The 18,407-nt window shown below is 32.0% G+C and overlaps 3 protein-coding genes across 5 annotated transcripts; 2 read left to right on the forward strand and 1 right to left on the reverse strand.

The window, feature by feature from the left end:
• Positions 1 to 634: 634 nt before the first annotated feature.
• LOC105795456 (WAT1-related protein At1g68170) lies at positions 635 to 5,959 on the forward strand. 2 transcript variants are annotated; one of them, XM_012625087.2, is made up of 7 exons: positions 635 to 997; positions 1,650 to 1,709; positions 2,324 to 2,440; positions 3,295 to 3,556; positions 4,380 to 4,538; positions 5,266 to 5,417; positions 5,495 to 5,959. In XM_012625087.2, the coding sequence occupies exons 1-7, from the start codon at positions 804 to 806 to the stop codon at positions 5,718 to 5,720; spliced, it is 1,170 nt and encodes a 389-aa protein (XP_012480541.1). In that variant the 5' UTR covers positions 635 to 803; the 3' UTR covers positions 5,721 to 5,959. The 2 variants fall into 2 exon arrangements, with proteins under 2 accessions (XP_012480541.1, XP_012480542.1); XM_012625088.2 differs by lacking the exon at positions 2,324 to 2,440.
• A 5,036-nt stretch (positions 5,960 to 10,995) lies between these two features.
• On the forward strand, positions 10,996 to 14,272 carry LOC105795459 (tubby-like F-box protein 8). Of its 2 annotated transcripts, none has more exons than XM_012625091.2 (6): positions 10,996 to 11,361; positions 11,478 to 11,545; positions 11,999 to 12,435; positions 12,582 to 12,669; positions 13,034 to 13,166; positions 13,279 to 14,272. In XM_012625091.2, exons 3-6 carry the CDS (start codon positions 12,088 to 12,090, stop codon positions 13,985 to 13,987), a joined length of 1,278 nt encoding a protein of 425 aa, XP_012480545.1. In that variant the 5' UTR covers positions 10,996 to 11,361; positions 11,478 to 11,545; positions 11,999 to 12,087; the 3' UTR covers positions 13,988 to 14,272. The 2 variants fall into 2 exon arrangements, with proteins under 2 accessions (XP_012480545.1, XP_052484732.1); XM_052628772.1 differs by having other exon boundaries at positions 12,038 to 12,435.
• A 450-nt stretch (positions 14,273 to 14,722) lies between these two features.
• LOC105795461 (ABSCISIC ACID-INSENSITIVE 5-like protein 5) lies at positions 14,723 to 17,159 on the reverse strand. The gene is made up of 4 exons (XM_012625092.2): positions 16,184 to 17,159; positions 16,004 to 16,075; positions 15,716 to 15,745; positions 14,723 to 15,293 (listed from the first exon to the last, which is right to left on the reverse strand). The coding sequence occupies exons 1-4, from the start codon at positions 16,886 to 16,888 to the stop codon at positions 15,213 to 15,215; spliced, it is 888 nt and encodes a 295-aa protein (XP_012480546.1). The 5' UTR covers positions 16,889 to 17,159; the 3' UTR covers positions 14,723 to 15,212.
• Positions 17,160 to 18,407: the final 1,248 nt, after the last annotated feature.

Consider the following 18,407-nt stretch of genomic DNA (forward strand, 5'->3'; position numbering starts at 1 on the left):
CTGACGTTTATACATGTGATAATATATGTCCCATATAATATTTTGTGCATGACAAAACTTAATTTAATGAAATTTAACAACTAGTCCAAGGGCGAAGCTAGAAATTTTTTCTAGAGGATTGATATTATCTTATATATATTTATGGGAGATAAAATACAATTTCACCATTGTATTGGCTTATATTTACAATTTTTAGAAAGATTAAATCGAAATTTTATTATTTTTGGAAGAATTTTACCACGTATTAACTTATAAATTTATAAAATTTAGAGGGTCTAAAAAGAATCTTTCAATTATGGGGGCCAGCTCCCCACCCCCTCGTCCGTGAAAACAACCTTTCAGCCATGACTAAAATTTCAAAATTTGAAATGTAACGCATAATATAAGGAGTAAGGACTAATTACAAAATTTAACCATAAAAAACCAAACGATTAAAGAGGGAAGCCGAGCACGTGCGGAGTGGATATACGTACATGGTGACGTGGTTAAAACACCACAGCCTCTTTGTATTATATTTGAAGACAGTGATTTTGTGTACCCAAAAAAGAAAGAAAGACAGTGATTTCTTTTTTGTCCGAATGTTATATATAGCAAGGACCTTCAGTTACCATTTTCTTTCAACCATCGTCACCTTTTAAAACCTGCTCTCTCTCTCTCTAGGGTTTTTTTCTCAATATCTCTGCTCTCACCATATAGAAACAGAAATCAACAAGAACGACGACGCATAAAGCTTTGCTTCAAGCTTTTTTCTTTTCATCTTGGGTGTTTTTTGGTGATATTTCAAAAAGAAAAATTATAAAAAAATGGAGCAGCTTTTAAGTATACTGCATGGGTTAAAGCCAGCAATGTTAATGGTTGTGGTTCAAGTAGTGTTTGCAGGTGTTAATGTGTTGTATAAATTGGCAGAAAATGATGGGATGAGCTCCAAGGTTATGGTCGCTTATCGTTTCATATTTGCCTCTGCTGTTATGATCCCTCTTGCTCTCGTCGTTGAAAGGTTTTCTTTCAGAACTTTTTTTTTTTTTTTTGCTTTCTTTATTTAAATGGTACAATATCATCTTTTTAGCTCTTCTTCAAGTTATTATATCAATTTAATCCCTTTTTAGCTTCTTGATTAAATGGAAAAATAATACATTTTTATGGCCTTTTTATTAAAAATTAAAGAGTTATTTTGACACAAAGTTCTTAACTTCATCCTTGTTTCTTCATTCCATGCATGAATGAAGTTGATTTTTTTTCATCATCAACTCAGCGGCGGAACACGCCATTAAGATTTGAGGAGGCCTACTTAAAACTTTTGAAAATTTCAGGAGGTTTAATTAGAACTCTCACAAAATTTGAAGGGTCTAATCGATTTTCTTTTAACTTTTGGAAGGTTCAATTGAAAATTTTAAATTTGAGGCCAAGCTCTCTTCTGTCTTCAATCACGTTCGATCATATCGTTCACCTAGTTTTACCAAAAAAAGAAAAGGAATAAAATGTTATGAAAATATTGCAATGCTTTTTTTTTCGAAGAAGAAGAAGAAGAAGAAGGGACTAAATTGCAAATTTTCTCAAACTTGCTTGAAGGATTGAAATAAATTTTTATATAATTATGGTAATTAACCCTTGCTTTTATTTTTCTTGCAAATTCTTGTTTGTTTCCGCAGGAAGAGGCCAAAACTGACTTGGACTGTGCTACTTCAAGCATTTTTTTGTGGGTTACTTGGGTAAGCTTACTTGCCATTTTTAAGTTGATTAATCATTAATTAATTAAATCCATGTCTACATTCATGTTCCATTTTTCTCACAATTAAACGTGTTAGAACTTAATTTCTAATCAACTAATTATTTCTGGTAAAAATCCCTTTTTGGTACCTCTTAATTTAGAAGTTGAGTAAATTAGTTTCTCTCGAAAAAAATCATACTGATTAATCTTTCTCAATTTCGAAAATGAGCAATTAAAAACAGTTAATCACAAAGTTAATGTTTTTCGTCAACTATGCATATTTTTTTGGTATAATAATAAATTTAGCCCTCAAAGTTTACACATTCTATCAATTTGATCTTGACTTAACAAATTTAGCCAACAACATTTACAAATTTTATTTACATAGAATATATAACATCGAGGGCTAAGTTTCAAAATAAATACAATTGACGGAAAACATTAACACCGTGAATAATGTCTTTAGTTACTCATTTTCAAAATTAAAGAGGACTAAATTGCTTCACTTTTTAAAGCGATCAATTTACTCAATTTCAAAATCGAAAGGGATCGGTGTTTTTACCATTATTTTTTTCTTGCAAATAATTAACAAACATAAACCTTTCTTATTTCCAGGGGTTCACTATCTCAAAATTTGTACATAGTGAGCATGACCTTAACGTCCGCAACATTTGTTTCCGCCATGACTAATTTAATTCCTGGCATAACTTTCATTGTGGCCGTCACTATTGGGTATATATATTTTACTAAACAAATTATTTAATGGTTTATTTTTGCATGTTATCCATTAAGGTAAATTACATTTAATGTCACGAAATTATTAGTAATTTTATATTTTGGTCACTTAATTTCAAAAAGTTACAAAATGGTCGTTGAACTATTCGAAAGTTTTCATTTAAGTTATTAATCCACTGTTAAAATCGTGGTTATGTGGCTTTCTTTGTTCACACCACCTACATCAATTGAAAACTCTTCTTCCCCTTCTCTTTTATAGTTCATGACACAACTTTGAACACCACGAATCTACAAACCAAAATCCAAACAACTTTCTTCTCTAATATTTGACATTGACCATCAGATCCACTTTGATCTAAGGCATTTTCTTCTACTTGTCAATGGGTATTGATCCATAGGGACAAAGGGAGGGAACATGTTGTGGCCTTGCCTCCCCTAAAAATAAAAAAATTGCTTATATAGTCCCTTTAGTTTTTAGGAAATCGCATATTAGTATAATGGTACAATTACACTTTGCCTCCTAAAAAAATTCATTTTTGACACCTCATGAAACAATTTTTAGCTTCACCACTGTAGATCCATTGTACCGATCATCGAATTGTTGCTTTAAGCTCGTTAGTCAAATTTTTTGAAAAAAATATTTAGCAACCCAATAACTTAAATAAAAAAAACTCTCGAATAGTCATCAACTTAAATGAAAAGTTTCGAATACTTTAATGATATCTTCTTCTTTTTTGTAGTTTTTGAAATTAAGTGACCAAAATGTAAACTTACTAATAATTTAGTGACTTTGGGTGTAGTTTACCCTATCCATTAATGAGCTGAAAACTCAAATTTCATGGCATATGCAGATTGGAAAAGGTAGGATTTGGAACAATGGCAGGGAAGGCAAAGGTGTTGGGTACATTAATTGGAATAGGTGGAGCAATGTTGCTTACTTTTTACAAAGGAGTCCAAATTAATACAGGATCGGTCCATCTAGACCTTGTACATCATCAACATCATGGTGCTGCTTCTTCTTATAGCTCACATCCAAGCTCTGCACATCATTTATGGGGTGCTTTGTTGGCTCTTGGTAGCTGTATTTCATATGCTCTATGGTTAAATGTTCAGGTATTTTTAATTTCATTTGCAAATGGGTTAAATTACGGGTTTTGGGTCTTTTTACTATGCTCGAATTTGAAATTTAGCCTCTATATTTTAATCTGGCATAATTTTATCATTATACTTTTATAACTTCATTAATTGATCTAGACACCCCACCTAACAGAAAAAAATAAATAAATGTTGATATGCAGTGGAGGATCTTAGTGTTAAGTTTCAGGAGGTCTAAATAAAATTTTCAAAAACAAAATTAAAGGTTTAATTAAAATTTTCAAAACTTGTAGAGGGCTTAATAAGAAATTTCAAAAAAATTGGGGGTGATTAAAATTTTTTAATTTTTTGAGGGGCTTAATAAGAAATTCTAAAAAATTGAAAGGCCTAGTTAAAACTTTCAAAAAATTTAAGAGGCTTATCGAGAATTTACAAAATATTGGAGAGGCCTGATTAAAATTTTCATAAATTTTAAAGGCATAACAACAATTTTCCAAAATTTTGGGGTCCGGGGACCCCTTTTGGCTCCCATGAAGATCCGCCTCTACTGATATGGTGAGTCAAAAAAGACGTTCAAAAAAGACGTTTATAAGAAAAAAATCATGTTAGCTTTTTAATCGGGAAAATTAAGTTGTTAGTTATTTAGATTAATTAATTATGCATGATATAAAAAAAATAAAGAGACCAAATTACGCCAGATTTAAGTATAGGACTAAATCACAAATGTGAACACAAAATAGGGACCAAAATCATAATTTGACCTTTGCAATAATTTTGTTTTCTTATGCTTACATTTCCCAAACCACAAAAGTTGTGAATTTTTTTTTTTGTTTTTTATAAGGCTAAGATGGGTGAGAAATATCCATGTTATTACTCAAGCACAGCATTGACATGCATTATGGCAGCCATACAATCAACTGTTTTTGCACTTTGCTTGGAAAATGATTGGAGTCAATGGAAATTAGGCTGGAATGTTAGGCTTCTCACCGTTGCCTTTGCGGTATGTTAATGTAATTTTTTATGCTAGTTAGATACAATATATATTATTTGTAAATGTTGAGGATCGGATTCTGGGTAGGACCCTCAATAAGTTTGATAATGTTTTTGGTGAAGGTCTTTCTCTTGTCTTTGTCGAGAGCTAAAACGGTTGAATAAGTGATGGGTTCACAAAGCGGGAGAATCTCATTGAGTACTTGAGACTCAAACCGATGCCCTATATGGCAGCATTCTTACCCAATAATGCCCTACATGGTTTGCCTTCTCAAGCACTTGACAAGGTGCTCTCGCTTTGTGAACTTGTTCTCTCTTCAAGTCGTCTCTCCTAACACTTAGGTTCCAGACAGAGTCGACGGGCAAACCCCACCCTATTGGAAATAATACCAGATACCAAGGAAAATCTACAGAGGTGAAACCAAAATATTGTTTTAGGGGGCCAAAAATGAATAAAGTTTTTTTTGGGAATAAGTACAATTTTACCATTATATTAACTTATAATTTCTTAAAATTAAAGAGGTTATACGAAAAAATTTTATTTTTAGGAGGCCAAGGCCACTACTTGCTCCCTTCCTCCGCCCTTGCCAGAAAGGATAGACAAGGGCCTTGCCCCCAAATGAAAAATAATAATATCTTTTAGTCTTCGTATAAAATAATATAATTTAAATTTAATATATTGTAGAATTACACTTTAACCTTTCATAAATATAGTCACACCTTTGTGTGTTTGGCAGGGAATTTTAGGGTCAGGGTTGATGTTTAGCTTGGTCGCTTGGTGCGTGCGCTTGAAAGGTCCGCTTTACGCATCTGTTTTTAACCCTTTGTTGCTTGTATTAGTTGCCTTTGCAGGCTCATTTTTCCTCGAAGAAAACCTCTATCTGGGAAGGTAACTACTTAACAATTCATCGCATTATTAATGTATAATTCTATTCAAAAATTTTTTTAATTTGATTTAAATGACAGTATAATGGGAGCAGTGCTTATTGTGATGGGACTCTACATTGTGCTATGGGGAAAAGGCAAAGAGATGGAAATGAGAAAGATGAATGAATTAGTTTCATCAATTAAAAGTGTTACCAGCAATAGAGCTATCCAAGTTATTGTCACTTCTAATGATGCCACTTCTACTGTTAGTAACAATGATAATAATAGCATCAATGTAGCAAGTAAAATTCCATCAAATAAATAGGGCTTTTTTAGAGAGAAAAAATATGAAGAATAATATAGAGAATATATATATATATATATATGTAGTGTTTGGTAGAGAGAAAAAAAAGAGAGGAAAATTGCTTTTGAGTAAAGTTTTGTTATTTCTCTTTTTGTCTCTATTGTTTGTAGTTATGTCCTTCCTAATTTTGTTGGCAAAATATTTGTATCGATTTCCTTGGATATGAATAAAGAGTATTATCTCAAAGAGTGTAATATTTTGATGTTGGGACAGAGTTGGAAAATTGTTTTAGGGGGACTAAAGATGAATCATAAATTATTAGGGGCAAAGTGCAAATTTATCATTATACTAACATGTAATTTCATAAAAGTTTAAGGGGTTAAATGACAAAATTGCCTTTTTTGGGGGGTAGGGGGGGGAAGGCAATTGTCTTCGTCCATGTTTTGATGCAAATTTCTTCAATTGTGAAATAAATAAATCTAATTAAGGGTTAATCTCATAAACTTCAATTTACTATTGCATTGATCTACTTCAATCAACTTAGCAATCTGTTTAAGCAGTTCAAGCCAAACATATGGACTAAATTATAAATACATGTATATGAACCTTTTAAATATGAGGTACTAAAAATAAATTATAAAAATATATACAGGTTTCGAGATAGGTTTAATTCTTTATTAGTATTAAAAAATTGTCTTTCTTAGGTCACCGCTTTGTTATTCCGATGAAATTTTGACCAAATTTTTAATTTTGGTTTTCGGTTTATTTTTTGAATACTTTTGAGAAGAGTAATACCAATTATGTTCCACTTTTTTATTTACGTGTACAAATATTGAAATATTATGTTAATCTCGAAGAACATCTACTACACAACTATACTAATCAGGATGGATTTGTTTCTAAGATCATTGTTATTCCATCGTATAGTGATTATTTTATTTATTTACGCTTAATTTACTAATCTTGTCGAGTGTTAATTATTTTATTTTACAGTAGTATATATTTTTGAAACCGTTGTGATCCCTCTTGCTCCTGTTAAATTTTTTTCATTTACAAAAATAATTTGTCAAAATAATAATATTGATATTAAACACATTAAAATGATCGAAACACATCGAAATTTTGATCGAAACACTTCGATATTAACTTAAAATCGAAATGATATGTACGGATTGATTCAACAGGTAATGACATTCGCATATTTCTTTTGTATGTGGAATATTTTGTTTTATTTATTTATTTATTTTGGACGTACCTCAATTATCCAATTGACAGTTTAGCCCATTAGAAAAGTAGGAGTTTTGCTCTCTTTTGTCCTATAATGGGCTAGGCTTAATATTGGATCCCATAGTAGAAAAGTGAGGGCATTGTGGTCATTTCAGGTTTTACCAGCAGCTTAATCATGGTAGCGTCTAACGTGGCTTTGCCATAATTTGCGGCGACATGACTGAATCTCTACGCTACGCCGAAAGGTGTAAGATGTGACATGGCAAGTTTTAGGGTAAAGTCAAAACCAATTTTAATTTGGATTCGATTAATCCTAATCTTATCCAACCAAGACTGTTCCAATTGAATCGGTTCAATTCGATTAAAAATAAGTTCGAGTATTAATTTAGAGAAAGATATTGAACTTATTGATTAGTTAAATCGAATGATCAAATCGATTGTATTGATTCTGAAAATTTTGATTTGAACTAATTTAATTATACAAAACAAATATTAGAATACGAATGATCTAAATAAATAAATCAAATTATTTGAGATGATTATACGGGAACATTTAAACTTACAAATTCAAATGACCTAAACATAAAATAATTCAAATTTGAAACAATTTGAATCTCTAAAGATCCGAAATAGGGATATAAATGATACATCAGTGCTTACAAGTTATTTGAAATTCGATTCGAAAATCTCGATTTTGATTCAGTAATTATCGAGTTGAGCTCCAGCAACTCAAGTTATTGATCGAGTTGAATTTGGGCATTGTAATACTCAATTTAAATGGCTTGCAAGCCTAATCAATTTTTTTTCTTTTTAGTATATTTGTGTATTATAAAATTACATTTTTACAAGCTTAATTATGAATATATTTTAATTTAAATATAAAAATAAATAAATAAAATTAATCGAGTAGAAAAATCATATAAACTGAAATTTCCCGTTATTGGAGCTCACAACAATTATTCAATCTAAAATAATTTAAACGATTTAAAAATAAAATTGGTGGTGGTGATCGACATTATTAAAGCAGTGCGTCGAGGAAAAGAGAGGCAAAGACCGGATCTAGTCAAATCCTATTTAGCTTACTAGCATACATTCACGTACACCCTATAATTACTCCATTATTCTTTTTTAATTTTCTTAAATTCCAATTTTATTATTTATAATTTATAAGGTTGCTTTCATGAAAGCTTCGGGAAAGGATACCATTTGAGGCACACCAAAAGTCAGCCAACAAATTAATTTAAATATTTATAAAAAAAAGTTTAAAATTTTGGTTTATTTCGCTTGTCCTTTTGTACTTTATTTTAATTATTATTATATATTCAATTTGGTGAAATATATTATAATTGGTATTAAATAATATTAATTTTATGTTAGAAAATAAAGGAATGTCAAAACCTTGAGATTGAGTTTACTCCAACTCAGTTCAAATAATAAATTTAACTCTCAATATATTTTTATTTTAATAAAAATTAATTAAAATATTATTTTTAGTGATATTGACACGAGTTAGAGCATTATTATCGTATGTATCACGTCAAGAAATAATTTAAAAATAATAAATATTCAAAAATATAAAAAGTTCATAAAATTTCAAAAATAGCATGAAATATATGTGGATTGTCATGTGAGCTATTATGTTTAAAATTTAACGTTTTAATCAATATTTCGTTAAAAACATTTTAATTCTTTTAAAGGTTGATAGTCAAATTTGACTTTTTTAATTGAGGCCAAATTTAACTAAAATAATAAAGGTCAAATAGACAAATGGTATAAACATTAATGACTAAATTTGTCATTAGACCAATAATTCAAATTATTTAAAAAAAATTAGCAGACATTCATGGAATCTAATATGGTTAAAGGTGATAAGTATTTAATAAAGTCTATTAATATTTGGTTTAATGATAAATTTGGCCACTAAAGTTTACATGTTTTGTCAAAATGGTCCTAATTGTAATTTTGAGCCTTTTTTACCATCAACATTTGTGTGTGTGTGTGTGTTTTTTTTAAAAATTGCTTTTTCTAACAGTTTTGATGGAAATACCATTAAAAAATTAACATGGATGATGTAGAATATTTTTAATGATATGTAATTTTTATTTATGTTACCCGATAAGATAATTACATGTGAAAAATAATAAAATAAATAAATCATACATGAAATTAAAAAAACTCTTAATTTAAAGAAAATAAACGTAATTATCTAAAAATATTTCAAAATGAATGCACACGTTTATTTATTGAGTTATATAAGTAATAAATTACATCTCATTAAAAATATTCTAGATATGAAATTTCACATCATCCTGTTAACTTTTTCTACAACAATTTCATCAAATATGTTAAAAAGTAATTTGAAAAAGAACAAAAGTTGATGGCAAAAATTAGGACCATTTTGGCAAAAATGTAAATGCTAGGCCCAAATTTGTCATTAAGCCTTAATATTAATAATATTAGAGTTTTTTTATAAATTAAAAATAATATTTGTGTTTTCAGTACGAACATTTAAACAGTACGCCCATTATAAAGGCTATTGCAACTTTCATTAAATGGAATTTATTTTTCATAAATGTTATGATTGGATTCGAGTGGGAAAAAGAACACATTCAAAAAGGTTACTATTTTCATATATTCAATCAATTTTCTCGGATTAAGGGTGGATTTGGATGGACGATTGGGTGCGGTGCGGTGCGTTTAGTTTACTTTTTGTTTCATGCTACAGTATCGCTACAGTATCTAATTTCATTATTACTGCTATTTTTACACTAACTGCAGATAAACACACCGCCTATTTAAACTCACCCTAAATAAATAATGGCGAATTTCAATTCAAAGGTGGGAAGGTGGGGTTTTTTTTTTTTTTTTTGTCTAAAGGACAAAGAAAAAAACAAAATGAGATGGACCTTAAATTCCGAGATAATTTATAATGTTTAGTTTCCAAGAAAATGAAAAAAAAAGTTTAATTTAACTTTAGTCCTTCTATTATGTCAAAATTTAGGATTTAATTTCTTTATGTTACTTTGACGTAATTTGATTTTTATTTTTACGATATTTTTAGCATATTTAAATTGATAATATAATTAATTGATGCTTTAAAATGTAGATGTGAGTTTTTTACTTCAAATAATAATAAATTTACAAATCAATCGAATGCTTATTACTTATTTGAAAAAAATATTTCATCAGTTTAAGCATATAGATAACATTATGCTAAAATATACTCTAAGTTTCTATATTTTTGTATTTTTAAAATCTAACCTCTCTGTTTTTATTTTAAAGAATTTGGTCCATTTACTTTTTAGATTTAAAAATCCAAGTTCAGTTGTTATAACAATGTTGAAATACATTTTTGTTAAATTCGATGATGTTACATTTTGAAATAATAAAAGAAAAATACTTAGTTGGTAGGCACGTAACAAAAACAAAATGCTACGATGAACCTGAATTTCAAGAAAAACTTTTATGATGTTAAAATTGTACTATTTTCAAATTTGAAAATTAAATGTGCTGACTTCATTGAAATAAATGTAAGAGAATTAAATTTCAAATATACAAAGAGTGCAAGGACTTGAAGCATATTTTAATAGATTAGATTAAGGGTAAACTACATTAGTAGTCACCCAACTATGATTTGATTTTCTTTTTTAGTCACACAACTATGAAAAGTTATAAAATAGTCACTCAACTATTAGTAAATTCATTTTTTAGCCACCCAACTGTGAAGACTTACAAAATGTTCACTCAACTATCTTGGATTCTTCAGTGTTACCATTTTTACATTAGCCAGCTGGTGAAAAAAAAATTGAATAGTTGGATGACTATGTTATAACTTTTCATAGGTAGGTGACCAAGAAAGAAAATAAACCATAGTTGGGTTTCCTTAAATTAAAGTAAAAGGATCAACTCTTCAAATTCAGTATAGTGTAGGGGCTAAAATAAAGATTTACCAAAACTTTATGCCGTTTCCCTGAGTCAGATAATGCAAACGGAAAAGTCAAACAGGGCAATTTAGTCTTTGGTTGGTTTTATAAGCCTGCTTTTCAGCTCTGTAGCTCCACGCTCCATTATAAAAATCCCCCCCAAAAAAAAAAAAAACATCATCAACTCCAAAGAAACCATATTAAAGAAAAAAGAAAATTATAGAGTGGCCTTTTTTTTGTCCAATTTTTTATTTTCTAAGGGTAAACCCGTGAGCTGAATTGAATGTGGGTCTGGAGTCCGGATTAAGATAAAAAAAGAAATCATAGAATACAAAGCTTCAACAAACAACACTTTAAAGAACCAAAAAAACAAAAAAAGGGACTGTTTTTAGTTGAATAGTTTTTACTTTTGATCCATTTCCAAAAACCCAGATGTTATTTCAATAAGGTTTTCTGGGTTTTTTTTTTTTTTTTGTTCTAGATCTTGCCTTTGGATTTGCTGCATGTTTCAGGTATATAAACATGGACCTCACTTTAAATCTTTTTTTTTTTCTAATTTGTAGTTAAAATTACCTTGTTTTTAACTTTTAAGATTTGAATATGATATGGGTTTTTTTTTTTGTTGCAGATCTTTAGTGGGTTTTGAAGCTTAAAAGCTATGGCGGTTTGATCAGATTCAGGCTTTCAGATTATAAGGTTTTTTTTTTTTTTGGAAATTATTTTTTGCACTTAGTCTTCTGGGTGTGGGTTAATTCTATAATCTTAGCTGAAAATCATTTCCACTTATGGAGAAAGTTTGGAAAATTTGATTGGAAAATATTTTTTTTCACTAAATATGTACTCTGACTTTAGCAACAATGCTTGATTTAAATGGGGTTTTGCTGCTTAGTCCAGTTTCATGAACAATAATGTTTTTTATTCATATATATGTATGTATGTATGCATGTATGTTTGTATGCATACACTTGAAAGCTTATAAATTGCATACTAGGTGGATTCTTTGCTATTTGGGTTAGTGAAAATGTGTTTTTCCTTGTTAAATGTTTAAAGTTTTGCATCCATTAGGACTGCTGGGGTTTTTTTTTTTCGTGCTGTCTTTTTGTTTTCCCTTGTGGTCGGAACTGAGTTGTTTTCGTTCTTTATGAGCAGCTGCAGACTCGTAATCGTACTTTTATCTGAAATTTTCAGAAAAAGGCATTCTAATTGAGCTGGCTTAGCTTTCTGCTTTGACAAAAAAAATGTCCTTCCGTAGCATAGTTCGTGATGTGAGGGATAGTTTTGGGAGCTTGTCTAGGCGAAGTTTTGATGTTAGGTTGATGGGGCATCATAGGGGAAAATCCCATGGTTCGTTACACGATTTGCACGATGAGCCTGTTGTAGTTCAGAGCAGCCGGTGGGCTAACCTACCCCCTGAGCTGCTTGTCGATGTGATCAAGAGGTTGGAGGAGAGTGAGAGCACATGGCCTACTCGAAAGAATGTCGTTGCATGTGCATCAGTTTGTCGGTCGTGGAGATTCATCTGCAAAGAAATTGTTAAGAGTCCTGAATTCTGTGGGAAGCTTACTTTCCCCGTGTCTCTGAAACAGGTAGGATCACTGGATCAGTTCATCCAAAATGTCTTTATTCTGATTCGAGTTGCTCCTACATGGACATTATGTCGAGACGTAATCAGTTCTTACTATAAATCAAGAGCTCGAGATTGTTTCTCTAACTCTCTTGTTTGACTTTTCAGCCTGGGCCACGCGATGGAACCATCCAGTGTTTCATTAAAAGGGATAAATCTAAATTAACCTATCGCCTCTTTCTTTGTCTTAGCCCCGGTAAGTGTGATTCTCGACTACTGTTTGTTGCATTAAGTTGCCTTCGTTAAATGTATAGATGATCTAATTATGGCTCTTATTATGGTAATGCATATCTTTACACAAGGGATGGCGTGCTATAATTTAAGATGACTTAATTTGTTTCATGTGTCTATGAATCACCAATCGGGTTCTGTATCATTAACTTTAATTCTTTGATATCATTTGGAACCACCATTATAAAGATAAGCTGTTTATGTGCGTTTTGAAATATGCATTTTGAACTGCAGTTGTTTAAGCATCTTATATTTGTCTTCGCATTCTCTCTGTTGTTCCTTCTAAGCTTACTGACATGTATTGTCTATTTGTTTTTATGTTTTCGCAGCCCTGCTAGTTGAGAACGGGAAATTCCTTCTTTCTGCAAAAAGGACACGTAGGACTACTTCTACGGAGTATATCATTTCTATGAATGCTGATAACATTTCACGATCAAGCAGCAGTTACATTGGAAAACTGAGGTATGATTGCGATATGGAATTCTAAAATCATTAGCTTTTGGAAAGATTATTCATGACTCGTTTAAATTTTCATGTTTATGGAATGTAAAACTATTTCTTTTTCTGGTTCCAGGTCAAACTTCCTCGGCACAAAGTTCATAATATATGACACCCAACCTGCCTATACCTCGGCTCATGTCCCTCCACCAGGCCGGACAAGTCGAAGATTTTACTCCAAGAAAGTTTCCCCTAAAGTCCCTACTGGCAGCTACAACATAGCTCAGATTACTTACGAACTAAATGTTCTTGGTACTCGGGGTCCACGAAGGATGCATTGCATGATGCACTCTATCCCTGCTTCGGCTCTTGACGCCGGCGGTGTTGTCCCTGGCCAGCCCGAGCTTCTCCGTCATCCATTAGAGGACTCATTCAGAAGCATTTCCTTCTCTAAATCTCTTGATCAGTCTGTCGAGTTCAGCAGCTCTCGGTTTTCCGAAATTGGCACGTCTTATGACGATGAGGACGGGAAAATGAAACCGTTGATCCTCAAAAACAAGCCCCCAAGATGGCACGAGCAGTTACAGTGTTGGTGCTTGAATTTCCGAGGTCGGGTAACAGTTGCTTCAGTTAAGAACTTCCAATTGATTGCTGCCACACAACCAGCTGCTGGTGCACCCACCCCATCATCTCAACCCGCCCCACCTGATACCGATAAGATAATCCTACAGTTTGGTAAAGTTGGCAAAGATATGTTCACCATGGATTACCGTTACCCGCTATCTGCATTTCAGGCTTTTGCAATCTGCCTTAGCAGCTTTGACACCAAATTGGCTTGTGAATAGAGAATATTATGATAGAACATGGTAATTGGTGGTCCCACTAAAACCAAAAAAAAAAAAAAAACAAAACAAAAGATTAATCACAGACTTCAATTTTCTTCCCTTTTTTATTTCTTTTGCCGCTTCTCTTTTAGGGTGACCATTGGTAGGATGAGAAATTGATACTGTTTGTGTTATTTGTAAGCTAATTTGTATCTTTGATGCTATCACCTGAATGACACAGGCTTGCATCATAGTAAACCCTAAATCCTCTTTAATTCATGAATGATTAATCAAGGTGCTTGTTTCTCCTTGTCTTTAACTGAAAAGAATGTTAACTTGAAGACTTAATGAGTACAATGTCCATTGAAATGTGGAAGAAAATAAGGTAAGAACAAAGGGAAATTGCGAGGAAAATGACGCAAAACTTGGCATGGAAATAACAGTGATGAATGTTAAGATGATGGTGGAAGACAGTGCAAGTTCATCAGATCATTGCTGCAAGTTATAATTCTTCATAAATTGGTGGGTAGAAGTATTATGAGATATAGTGTTACGCGTATCTCATTTTAACGTATAGAGATTAGTTTTTACTAGTAGAAATAAATAAATATTTTTCAGAAGGATCAACTTGCTCTTTGATTTAACATATAAAAATTAATTTATTCATTTTTCATATAGAAGCAAAATATTAAAAGTTAAATTGATGTCTTGTCTACATTTTTACATCAGCAACAACTTAATGGCACCACGTTGAGCTTTTATCATGAAGCTATAGATATATAATAACAAGAATGATTAGAAAGGAAGGCCAGAGTATTTCCACTCGAATATTCTCATGAATATTTTTGTACTAAATAATTTTGTATTAAAATCAGTTCTCTCAAAGCCTGCCCTACCATCTTCTCCTTCTGACATGATTTACACAACTGACGATCAGATTCCTTTTTTTTCTTTCATTTTTATTCACAATACCTAGCCTAGGCAAAATGCATCTCTTCTTCTTCAACACCTTAAAACTTCAGTCTTGCATTGGACTTCCTATGCAAAAAGAAAGTCCCCAATTCCCAACTACTCTCAAAAGATCTTCCACATGGATAAATATTGATCAAACTTGAAAACCAAAACTTTGTTTTCGCCTTTCATAACCCACTTCAGTTTCAGTTTGGTTCTTGCAGTTATTTTCCTATAGCTTCAATAATGGACACAGCATTGACAAAGAAAAAAAGACGACCTGCTTGCTGAACATTTACCATTCCATAGAACGAGCTCGTCTGATAACACGACGCGGTCTTTGCTTCTCGTCGACGGGGACCAATTTCTCCATCAACTGTATTTGGAAGATAACAACAAGGTGTCAAAATTGGTACCAACCATCATCATCTTTCAAGCAAAAAAGACAATCATTGTTATGTTTCAGCCATACACAGCACATTCTCGAATAGGAACCATTACAATATAGCAATAAATTATGTCACCATAGTTCATAATTATTCAGCAGTAAGCTGATAAGCTCTTAGCTCATTATGATGTATGATGTGAAAAGAATTAACTCCAAAGTGGAAATGTATATGGCAAGCCTGTTGAGCTTCATGTGAATGTTATTTTGCTAACAAATAAGAACATCTCCCAACATTTATCACCACATCAATGATGGGATATCTAAGAAGTAATGAATTCATAAAACAGCTCAAGAAATCTCATTGAAGAACATAATATTATAGAATTCAAAGATTAAACACAGAGACATACCTGCTTAAACCTCTCCTTGTTTAGCTCAGCCTGCAAAGTACACTGAGAAATCAATATGGAAGGAAAATGTTCATGATAAAGATTCATACACTCATTAACCGTGTCTGGATACTACTTGACAGAAAAACCAGATTAAAATCTATGCATGCTAATGCTTCATTTTGAAACACACCTAATATTAATCAAACATTTAGATCATGAAATAGTTTATTAAACTGGGCATTGGGCTACAACTGAAATTCTTCAATATAATTTGAAATATCATATAGCATAGCACAGCCTATATACCTCTTCTCTTCGCAACCGAGCATTCTCTTCTTCCAGATGTGTTACCATAGATTCCAATTCAACAGTATATGCCTAAAATGTAAACACAGAGAACTAGCTTCAACAATGAGATGAAAAAAAGTACTATTTATCTGCATTTTCTGGGCAACCAAACGGAATTTCGAGAAATGAGAACCTGACCTGTTTGCGTTCTCTAGACCTAGCAGCGGATTCTCTGTTCTTGATCATCCTCTTCTGTTTCTGCTGTGTCGCTTTATCCAAAGGAGGTTCCTCCACGGCGCGTCGTTTACCTCTCCCGCCTCCACCAGCTGGCACCACCACCAACCTCTGATGATCAACGCCACCGTTGTTTCCAAACGTCGAAAACTGACTTCCACCGCCGTTGATAACGGCAGGCTCCACGTGAAAAACACCTGCACTCACCTGATTAACAACTCCCCTGCTCACGTCCTCTTCCCTAACCGCACCAGCTTTTGTCAAAAAATCCTCCAAAGTCATCTCTTCAAGTTGACCTTCCTGCCTTTGATCGCCTCCGCCAGCCACGATCTCCTTCCAAACCTCGTCAACGGACTTGCTAGCCACATCCTTCGGAAGCGAGAAGCTACCTTCGCGCGAGATGGAACCACCGAGGAACTGCGCGTGGTGAGCGTCGGAACCAGTATTCCCCGTCGTAGACGGCGGAGGAGGCGGTGTCGACGGGTATATGTTTTTCAATAGATCGTCCATACTCATGGAACCAAAGCAGTTCTGAGATCGGTTTTCATTGTTGTTTTGTTGGTTTTGGAGATCAGCGAAGAGAGTGGAGAGCGAAGAACACAGAGAAGGCTGACGTGTCACATCGGGATTCGTCTGTGACGTGGTCGTGATCACCTTAGAAGACGCCATGACGCCCCCCGAATTTTCAGTGTTGTTCTTTTTTCACTTCGTTGCTATTAACTGTCGTTTGTTTTGGGGATCTTTCTTCTTTTTATTTTTATTTTCTTTCGGCTGATTGGATGAGAGGAAAATTGAAACTGAGAGAGAATCTTATTTGAGAAACTCTAATAAGCAAATAGCAAAAGCAAAGCAAAGGGGGATGAGAAGAGACTAGAGAAGAAGCAAGCAACAGAAAAGGAAAGAAAAGAGGAACCTGCGCGCTGCAATAGATAGGATAACACCTACTCGCGGTTATAGTATATAGTCATTAGTCATTAGTCGCGCCCACAGTAAAATGCAGGGTTAGTGACGTCATTTCGTTTTATTATTTTAGGGAAACTACAGTAATAATCCTTCAAAAAGTCTTGATTTAAATAATAATCCTTACTATTTACCAATTGTTTAATTTTCTTTTACAATTTTTTTGTGACATTGAAGGTTAATTTCAAAAGAATGAGAAAATATAAAATCTTGGATTTTAGGATGTTCCTTTTTATATATTTTCAATCAAAATTAACTAATAATTTTTTAATAATCTAATCTAAATTGACATGATATATAAATGTTGAAGGTTAAAGTTGTTACTATACCAATTTTAAAAGTTGTCACCGTTAGCCGTGTGACCAAAAAAGACAAATTAAATAGTTGAGTGATTATTTTGTAATTTTTCATAGTTTGATGACCAAAAAAGAAATTTACTAATAGTTGAATGATCATTTTGTATTTTTTCATAGTTGGATGACCAAAAAGAAATTTACTAATAGTAGGATTACTATGTAGTTTACCCTTAGTTTTATGGGATAGAGTAGCATTTAGTCATTAAACTTAACAACTTTATTCACATTAGTCCTTAAACTTTTGTATGTTCACATTAGTTTCGAAACTTGGAAACTTGTTCCAATGTAATCCTTGAACCTGAATTCCATTAAGGTATCATGATGTGACACTCTAAAATTATGCCATATCACCACTTGAATTTTTTTAAAATATATTTATAATTTCTTTATAATCTTTTAAATTTTTAGGTGATAACATAGCACAATTTCGTGGTGTAACATTGTCATATTTTAATCCAAGTTCAAGGATCAAATTGAATAAATTTATCAAGCTTCAAAACTAACATAGATAAGAAAAAGTTTAGGGACCATCTTTGAAACAATTGCTAAATTTTAGATTCCTAAATCCTAATGACAATAGCATTTTTATTTTATGTAGTTGAATTTGAATCGATATAATTACTTGTAAAATGAAAATTTTATTGTGTGGGTGGAATTATAAGTGGAGTGATAAAATATATATGTTTGCGATATGAGATAAATATTAAAATTATGCATGAACATTGGTCTAATGTGTATTTTGATATATGAACTTTGACTCAAGGCAATTATACACACGAATTTGAATTGTAGTTCATATGTATACATAAAACTTTGATTTTGATTCAATCATACACATCTAAATAAATGAATACGTACATTTATTTTCATAT

This window comes from Gossypium raimondii, chromosome 3, assembly GCF_025698545.1.
Source record: "Gossypium raimondii isolate GPD5lz chromosome 3, ASM2569854v1, whole genome shotgun sequence".
Taxonomy (NCBI): Eukaryota; Viridiplantae; Streptophyta; class Magnoliopsida; order Malvales; family Malvaceae; genus Gossypium; species Gossypium raimondii.